Source organism: Mytilus californianus, unplaced genomic scaffold (genome assembly GCF_021869535.1).
Source record: "Mytilus californianus isolate M0D057914Y unplaced genomic scaffold, xbMytCali1.0.p SCAF_3, whole genome shotgun sequence".
NCBI classification, from domain to species: Eukaryota; Metazoa; Mollusca; class Bivalvia; order Mytilida; family Mytilidae; genus Mytilus; species Mytilus californianus.
The window spans coordinates 126221658-126231428 of NW_026262679.1; the positions used below are offsets into that span (position 1 = coordinate 126221658).

General features: G+C 32.3%; 1 protein-coding gene across 1 annotated transcript in view; it reads left to right on the forward strand.

Moving 5' to 3' along the window:
• Positions 1 to 8706, forward strand: part of LOC127736120 (adhesion G protein-coupled receptor A3-like) — a 94691-nt gene extending 85985 nt beyond the window's left edge. Inside the window, exons 13-17 of the mRNA XM_052246663.1 lie at positions 521 to 624; positions 929 to 1056; positions 1765 to 1950; positions 4539 to 4718; positions 5264 to 8706. Of these exons, the coding sequence (XP_052102623.1) occupies positions 521 to 624; positions 929 to 1056; positions 1765 to 1950; positions 4539 to 4718; positions 5264 to 7502 (2837 nt within the window). The 3' untranslated portion in view covers positions 7503 to 8706. The remainder of the gene's footprint in view (positions 1 to 520; positions 625 to 928; positions 1057 to 1764; positions 1951 to 4538; positions 4719 to 5263) is intronic.
• Positions 8707 to 9771: the final 1065 nt, after the last annotated feature.

Below are 9771 nucleotides of genomic sequence, written 5' to 3' on the forward strand. Positions count from 1 at the left end.
TTTATTTTAATTGTTAGTTTTACCTGCATAAAAATAAAAGCCAAAGTGATAGAAAGTACAATGTACTGAGGTGTCCATTATTTTCGTTGATTAATATTGGATTGGTTTTGTCAAAGAATGCTTACAAGCATACAAGCCTATAGAAAATGGGAAAGATGGAGATATACTTTTAAAATATGTACTTTTAAAAAAATCAATTATTGTTAACTTTGCTATTAAATGATATTTTGTTCTGTTTCAACAGTACAAGTTTCCTTAATAAGTATTAAAAAAAAATATGACACAATTACCTTTCCAGTGAATCAATGTCTGTGTATTTAGCCTGGTTAAGTATTGTACAAGTTGATTTGTTTTAATATGTGTTAATATGTTGTAATAACTATACATTAAGTGATGAGGTTTCCCCTGCAGATCCTTTGTTTAAATGACAGCTGCATTTGTTTTATGTCAAAATTTCCATATAATATTTATGTATTAATATATTTGCATAACATTATCCATGTACTATTGCTCACTGTAGATGGCTTAGGAGAATGGAATACAGATGGCTGTCTTCTTCAAAGTATTACCAATGGGTCAGCTGTTGTACATTGCTATCACCTGTCAAGCTTTGTAATTTTGGAGGTAGGTTTTAAATACAGAGAAAAGGGGGAGAGTTCTCATACATTTTCATTGTTTTTCTACTTTAAAAGTTTTGGAGTAAGGTTTCATTGCTAGGAAAAAAGGAAGTGAGGAATGGGTTATAGATTTGAACATATATTCTCAATTTTTCTGTTTCTGATGGAGAATTATTTTAAATAGAAAAAGGTGGAGAAAATAATGGGTTGAAGTTTATTATTAAGGTAATGAAATATAAATTAGGGAATTTAAAGGTTTATCTGTAGTCTCTCTTGATTTGATCAAGAACTATTGTATATTGTGCTTTCAGGAACACGTTGCTGATGATTTGGGTTTACTTAAGATGTTACATTTAATGAAGCCAGCAGTATATGTTGGTAGCTGTGTGTGTATTCTGTGTCTTATGGCTGTCATTGTTACATATGTATCCTGTTTTAGGTAGGTATTGGTCACCACTGACCAGCTGTCACACATAAGATAGCCATGAGTTAACTTAAAAAGGTGCAGGAACAAAAGAGGATGAAATGTTAACAGTTATTCCTTTGAATACATAGAAAAAATGGTGGTAGAAAAAGAGTGATATAGTGAAAAATATAGTCTAAAGATGTGAAAGGGACATCCAAACTCATTAGTCCAAAACAAGCTGACAATGCCGTGGCAAAAAACGAAAAATGATCAAAAGACAAACAATAGTATACAAAACACAACATAGAAAACTTGACTGAGCAACACAAACCCCACAAAAAACTGGGAGTGATCTCAGGTGCTACGGAAGGGTAAGCAGATCCTGCTCCACATGTGGCACCCATTGTGTTGCTTATGTAAGTACAAACCTGGTGATAAGTCTAATAATAAAAAAAAAACATTTATAAGCCAAAATTTTTAACATTGAAAAATAGGGAGCTTTATAGCCATATCCAGCTACAATTAACTTTATCTGAGTATCATCCAAAGTAGCAACTGTAGTATTTGAAAAAAAATATGTATCTGTAGAAAATTTTTCAAAAGATTGTTGACTTGATCGTCCATAAAGATACATTATAAAACAAATGTGTAATTAGTTGAATTGTTTAATGATTCAAGTTTTCATCAACAACTGGTTTATTGTTATATGATGATTACAATTTTATTGTATTTTTTTTTCAGATTTATAAATGTGCCAAAGAAAATGAAGCATTCAGTCATTAATATTTGCATTAGTTCATTACTTCTAATTATAACATTTACGATGGGTGTTAAAAGAATGGACCATTATCTAGCATGCCAGATTGTTGGTATATTTATACATTACTTAACGCTATGTGCCATGTTCTGGGTCACTATCACAGCTTAGTAAGTATATAAAACAATCAAGATTTTAGTAAAATTAATGGATCATATGTGTGTATTGAAAGGAGATATGGGGTAAAAGACTACATCTCACGAAAAACTAGGAAAAATACCTTACATAAAACATAATTAAGACCAGAGACTGCAACCGAAAACCAATGCCGGTGTTCCTGCTGTTTTTATACGACCGCAAAAAAATTTTCGGTCGTATATTGGTATGACGTTGGCGTCGTCGTCGTCGTCCGAAGACACATTGGTTTTCGCACTCTAACTTTAGTTTAAGTGAATGGATCTCTATGAAATTTTACCAGAAGGTTCAATACCACAAAAAGAAAGGTTGGGATTGATTTTGGGGGTTATGGTACCAACAGTTAAGGAATTAGGGGCCAAAAAGGGGTCAAAAATAAGCATTTTTGTAAAATCCAGACATAACTTGTGTGTTAGTGTATGGATCTTTCTGACATTGTACCACAAGGTTCCATATCACAAATGGACTGCTGGGATTGATTTTGGGGGTAATTGCCTGAAAATTTTAGGAATTAGGGGCCAAAAAAGGGGCAAAAAACAAGCATTTTTCTAGTTTCATGACAATAACTTGTGTGTAAGTGTATGGATCTTTCTGAAATTGTACTACAAGGTTCCATATCATAAAGGGAAAGCTGGAATTGAGTTTGGGGGTAATTGCCCAAAACGTTTAGGAAAAAGGGGCCAAAAATTAGCATTTTTCTTGTTTCCAGACAATAATAAGACATAACTTGTGTGTTAGTGTATGGATCTTTCTGACATTGTACCACAAGGTTCCATATCACAAATGGACTGCTGGGATTGATTTTGGGGGTAATTGCCTGAAAATTTTAGGAATTAGGGGCAAAAAAAGGGGCAAAAAAACAAGCATTTTTCTAGTTTCATGACAATAACTTGTGTGTAAGTGTATGGATCTTTCTGAAATTGTACTACAAGGTTCCATATCATAAAGGGAAAGCTGGAATTGAGTTTGGAGGTAATTGTCCAAAACGTTTAGGAATAAGGGGCCAAAAAGGGGCCAAAAATTAGCATTTTTCTAGTTTCCAGACAATAACTTGTGTTCAAGTGTATGGATCTCTCTGAAATAGAGGGAAGGCTGGGATTGAGTTTGGGGGTGATGAATCATAAGAGGGTTCAAAAAATTTGGGGGAGGGATTTTTTTTTCCTTTTTTTCCTTTTTTTTTCTTTAAAATTTTCCCTTTTAAATTGGTTATTTCTGATTTATATATAAAAGCAAATAATAATGATATGGTTTTAATAGATAAATTAAAAATGTTTAAGTTCTTAGACCACATTCATTCTGTGTCAGAAACCTATGCTGTGTCAAATATTTAATCACAATCCAAATTCAGTGCTGTATCAAGCTTGAATGTTGTGTCCATACTTGCCCAACTGTTCAGGGTTCAACCTCTGTGGTCGTATCAAGCTGCGCCCAGCGGAGCATTTTATTATGTTTTACCCTTGTCTGTCTGTACATCCTTCCGTATGTATGTCCCAAAATTGGTTTCTGTTCTCTAACTTTAGTTTGCCTCAACAAAATGTTTTGAAACTTATGCACAATGCTTATTACCACAAAAAACAGATCAAGTTTTAATTTGGTGGCGTCACTTTTACCTTTCTAGAGATATGCCCCTTTAATTTACAAATGGAAAGTTGCTGAATTTTTCGTTTCCGTTCTCTAATGTTAGTTTGCCTCAACCAAATGTTATGAATCGTATACACAATGGTTATTACCATAAAACACAGATCAAGTGTGAATTCGGGTGGCATCTTTTTTTACCTTTCTAGAGTTATGCCCCGGAAAATTGCTGAATTTTTAGTTTCCTTTCTCTAACTTAAGTTTGCCTATACCAAATGTTATAAAACTTATACACAATGCTCATTACCACAAAACACAGATCAAGTTTAAATGTTGATGGCGTCACTTTTACCATTCTAGAGTTATGCCCCTTTACATATGGAAAAATTGCTGATTTCTTTGTTTCTGTTCTCTAACTTAAGTATTTACCATTCCTAAGTTATGTCCCTTTATAACGTTATATGCAAGCAGGGGGAATCATCAGTGTCCTATGTTTAAAAGTAATTGGAAGGTCTTTAACAATAAGCTGTTAACATACCTCCAATATTATAGAAAACTGATTGAAGCACCAAGCTTTAATGTTAACCATATGCTTTGATATTCATGTGATAGCTGTTACAAATGTTTTTAAGTTATACATATGGGAGGTATTGGTTAAAGAAATAAATAACCAGTCACTAATCACGAAGTGTCATTGTAATGTTCAAGATAAAGTAGAGATTTTGCATTTCTGAATAATTAAGGATTTTTTTCTTGATGTAAATATAAAAAAAAACATTTTCAGCCTTGAAACAGTTCATGTGATTAAAAAACAGTAGAAAATAAAAAAAAAAAAAAAAATCTTTACAAACGTGTTTTGCATGTTAAAAGCTATAATGGATTTTAGAATCATATCACTTAAAACATTAAATCTACAGTCAGTTCATTTGAAAACTTTATCACTTACACATATAGATTTTGTAGTTTAATTATGATTATTGTTTTTCAGCAATCTGTTAAAGAAGTTTACCAAATCTGACAAGCCCCCAGCACCTCCTCCTGATCCAGTTAACATGCCCTTACCTCCTCAGCCTATGTTACGGTTCTACCTCCTTGGGTACGGTGTACCTGTTATTGTGTGTGGCATTACAGCTGCTATTAGTTTAGACCATTATGCAGACTCTAATTAGTAAGTATATACCTCCAAACAAGTCAAGTCACAATAGATATGGAATTACATCTTTTGAAAAAATTATCACATCAGTAGATGTTAAAATTACTGGAATAAGCATCATACTAACACTGTAATCTATAACTTTAAAGTCAAAACTTCGTACATTTATGGCATAGGAAATGGAACAAATTAAAGCAAGAAACAAAATAGAATATATATATATGTGAACCAATAAAGTTTGAGAAATATCTTTTTACCAAGGATTATCTCCCTTAATTAAACTTGTTCATATAATTTGCTATAAGATCTTCAGCGATTTTATCATTAGAATACCTCTAACTTTAAAACAAAAAGAAAACAATATTTCAAATTATGAAAGATTTTGTTCTTTAAGTGTTTCAAGTATGATGGTATAACCTCATTAACATAAATCTATGAACAAAGTATCTGTGAATATCCACAGTTCATAAGTACACAGTATGATAAAACTTAACACGTGTATATAAGATATAAAAGCTTATATGATACTTCTAATGAACATTGTTTCTTTTTCATTTCAGCTGTTTCCTACAATGGGATCCTAGTTTGGGTGCTTTTTATGGTCCAGTAGCTTTATTGGTGCTTTTCGACGTTGTGTTCTTTTTACGTATTGCTTGTGTGGTACAAGACATAAAACCTGAGACTATTAATGTGATAACAACAGATGAAACCCATGACATAGAACTAAATCACACTACTGACGAGATCACCACAGAGATTGAAGCTTTAACTCCAGTTAGAATGGCACAAACAAAGGATATGTCTGATACCCAGTCAACAGTTTCAAGTGTCATGGACCAGGAGAAAAGACCTAAATCTCAGTTATATTCTGTGGTTGGAATACTTTTGTTATACATGTTATTCTGGGTGTGTGGCGCCATTGCTGTTGCGGAACCATTTAAATCATGGATTCCTTATCAAGAGGATATATTTAGTTATTTATATGCATTTACTTGTGCCCTGTTTGGGATTTTTATGTTGTCATATTTTTGTTTGTCTCGTAAAGATTCATGCTCCAGTTGGAAGCGATTTTTCTTGTGTGATCAGCCTTCAGTATATGACATGGAATTTCATGTGCCTAATCAGTTAGATGTTCCTAATGGAAGTGTTTCGAAAGGGACTGGTGAATCGTCAGTCCCTCTAAATCATTACAACATCACTCAGGAAGAGAATGATAAGACATTCAAGGATAAATCTCTCATCAGTTTGGTGCCCGTTAATTCAATTACTGATGGATCAGTTGTGAGTGTACCTGAAAACCCACAAGTATTTTATAACCCAAAGCAAAACGGGGCTGCAAAACGTTTCTGGGAAAAGAGGCACCACTCTAAAGTTATAACCAAAGATATGTTTAAAAACTTCAGTGGGAGTGCCACTGATTATTTCTCAGGATCTGAGGCCGGTAGGCCAAACAAAATGTGTAATGGAAATCTTAGTGATACAAACACACATCTAAGTATTGAAATTCAAATTCAACCAAAGAATGGTTTGAATAGTAAACCAACATCACCAATTAATTTTTCTCCAGGAATGTACTGTCAGCCAATTCCACCACCAAATGGCATGCCATATCAGGCTCCTTACTTCTCACTGTTGCCATTACACAGAAACCAGATTCCTCCAGTAGGAGGGTCTAATGTGGGATCAAATATGGGCTATAGTTCCCCTGGTCCTGGGAGTCAGTGTTGTAGCGTAACATCATACCCAGAGTCACAAGTCACCAGTACTAATCGATGTCCCAGTTCATGTTCATTAGGAACAAAATCTCATCCTAGTGCATTTACTCCAGTACACCCTAAAAACAATACACTACCCAAACAAAGCAAGGGTGAAAAAACATACAGTCCTGTGCAAGATATGCAGAGAAATGGATCCGTCCAACGCATGCGTGATTTCGATGGACAGAGTCAGATAACCGAATCATGTCAAAGTGAAGAGCAAAGAACAATGCCATCTGTGAATAATCTTAACTGCAATAATAATAAGATATCTAGAGATTGTACTTATAAACAATATGGAGCAATTGACGATAACATAGCCCAAGTTCAAAACCCAATTAATATTCGAAGGTCATTATCAGGAGGGTCAGATCATAGTGCTCGTAATCATCGTAACCATGACAATTTCATACAGGAAGTTCATCAACGAATTCCTAATGAACCTACATCAAAGCAAAAATCTCTGTCACCTCCGGGTTATCAATCTCTGTCACCTCCAAGTTATCAATCTCCACCACCAACATATAATAAAACTCCTAATGGTGATGTATTATCTCCGACAGATACTAAAACTTTGAATGGTATCATCCATTCACCAGACTCTGATAGTCAATTACAATTTAGAAAATTTCGTGGAAATGACTCTGACCATAACTCTGAGCCTGCGTCTCACTCTTCTTATCGGAGACATCATAGACGTGATCATCATCACAAAAGACATTCTCGGCACAAAGGTTTACCTAAACCAAGGTCACTAGACTGGGACGAGGAAAAAAATCAATCAAAAATTAGAGCAATACCTTATGTTTATGTTAATCATAGTTACACTGAAAGGGTGAAGGAGAAACTTATATCCAAAGGACTTATAGATCGACAAACCAAATCTTCTAACAGTATTAATCGTTATGCAGAGTATGGTCCCATGATTGAAGATGATGACAGTTCTACTTCAAGTTCTGATGATAATGATTATTATGGGCATGATGTTTGGGTTTTACAGGGGGCAAAATCTAAAAAGTCCAAAAAGGAAACCAGTGTGTAATATATATATGTTATTGTTGCAATTAATTTTCTGTATGATCACAAAAACTGATGCATTAATTCAGAGAAATGAATTTATAAAACTAAGACAATCCTTTTCAAAGGTACAAAATAGTTAAAAATCTTAATATTATTTTATATTTTGTATGTTTTGGGGTTTTTTTTATGCAAGAATATCAATTTCAAGCGTTTTGAACATTTAATAAGAAGTATTTCAAATTGATTCATCAAAATTTCTACTTTTGACCTATTCCTAGTACAATGTAGTAGCACAGAAAGTGTTTCTTAGTTATTGCATTCAAAATTTCAAAAGTTTTGTACTTTTCTTCAACATGTTCAAGATGGCAAAAATGTAAGATTGTAAATTTTCTAAATATAATTTAAAGGTTTGATAATGAATAGGAATGTGTGATATTTATCCATCTTTCATGAAATTTATAATGTTGAAATAACTGACTTAACATGCCAATGTTACACAAGAAACCAGTTACTTTTATTCTTTTTATAATTTTTTTTTAAATAAATAACCTCTCTTTTTTATGCATTTTTTTATTATTTATTTTCAAAGGGGAGCATTCTCACTTTTTATTAAAATTTTATGCATTTTTAATAATGTTTTGTGTAAAATAATAGCAATATATTGATTGTGATCCTCTGTGGTTGTAATATTTTCTAACCCATTTATTGGTCAGTATTTTGACCATAAAACTACAAGTAGTGATTGTTTATTGTGATTATGAATGTAATTTATTTATTTTATACAACATGTTGTAAATTCATTGATTGTCACAAGACTATTCTTAGACCTATTCAATTGAAATATTTTGGTTTTTTTTTATACAATAAGGCCAAATCAAAAAATATGTGTGGTTCCAGTATACCTACCTATCCTACTTTTAAGGAATAAAAATAGCCTACCCAGGTAACCCTAAAGATTTTTTTGTCATTTTTGAAATGAGCACTGTTAAAGTATGAATGTCTCTCCAATGGAAAATTAAAAAAAATCCCTGCTTACCTATCCTATTTTTTGTCTACATGAAACCAGAACCACACACATTATTTAATATTTAATTTAACCAAAGTAAAAAAAATCTTGAGCTTTTCTATGAAATTAGCCAAAGTCAGTGGAGCATGAGAACGAGGTCATTGCTAACTATTTTTGTCCAAGTGATGACCTACAATATACCTTTCATGAGTTAAAATGTTTAAAAGTTTAGTTGTGTCAGCATTAATATCTGGAAAACTATTCAAAACTTGTTCATTAGTATATTGTAGGTCATCACTTGGACAAAAACAGTTAGCAATGACCTTGTTCTCATGCTCCACTGACTTTGGCTAATTTTATAGAAAAGCTCAAGATTTTTTATATTCAGGAAGTGAATTTATAACAAGATTTACATTTGACCATACGTTAAAACCATTTTAATTGACAAACAAGTTGAATAAGTCTCCTCTTGTTTGAGTTTAACTCAAGTAATTCTCGGTAGATAATTTAAGATTGCATTCATTACTCACTTAGAACAAATTTTTAAGTAATTTAATTAAATTGACTTCTATAGTTACTTTCACTTCAAGATAACACCTTAAGAAAAAGCTTGTGAAATTTGTTAAACAACTGTATGTCAATTTCTGAAATGAATAACAGAAAATTTATAATATTTCTTAAATTTAGTAACAGAATTGTGACAATCAATGAAAAATAGATATCTTTATTGTAATTAATATGTATAAATATTATGTATTCATCAGAATAGTCAACAGGACTTGTGCCATAAACATTTAAAATACCAAAAAATATTTACATATAGATAATAAATATTATGGGAAACTCCCTTTTATCATTGATGGCAAAAGTTATTTTAACTAAGATTTCCATGTTTTATGCAAATGTGAATTGGGCTAATAATATAGGTTAACCATTTTGTGTGTGTATGTGTAGTACTGAATACATGTCAATCCAGACTTGGTTCATTTATGTTTAAAGTCCATTTCTCAGAAACAAGTTTTAGTTTTAGTATACCGTACAATTATTAACTAATATTTGATAGAAATATTCAGTCATATATATAAGTCATGTTGACCAGCATTTCATTCTTGAGTGACAGCTAAATTTTTATATAAAGGTTCCATTGTTAGGAACCATTGATCAGTCGCACATCTATATTGCATCTTCTTTATAACATACATGTACAATACAAAGAGAATATTATATGGCTTTTTCAATATCAAACCCATATTAACCCAAGACACTTATAATCCTGAGAGCTGTG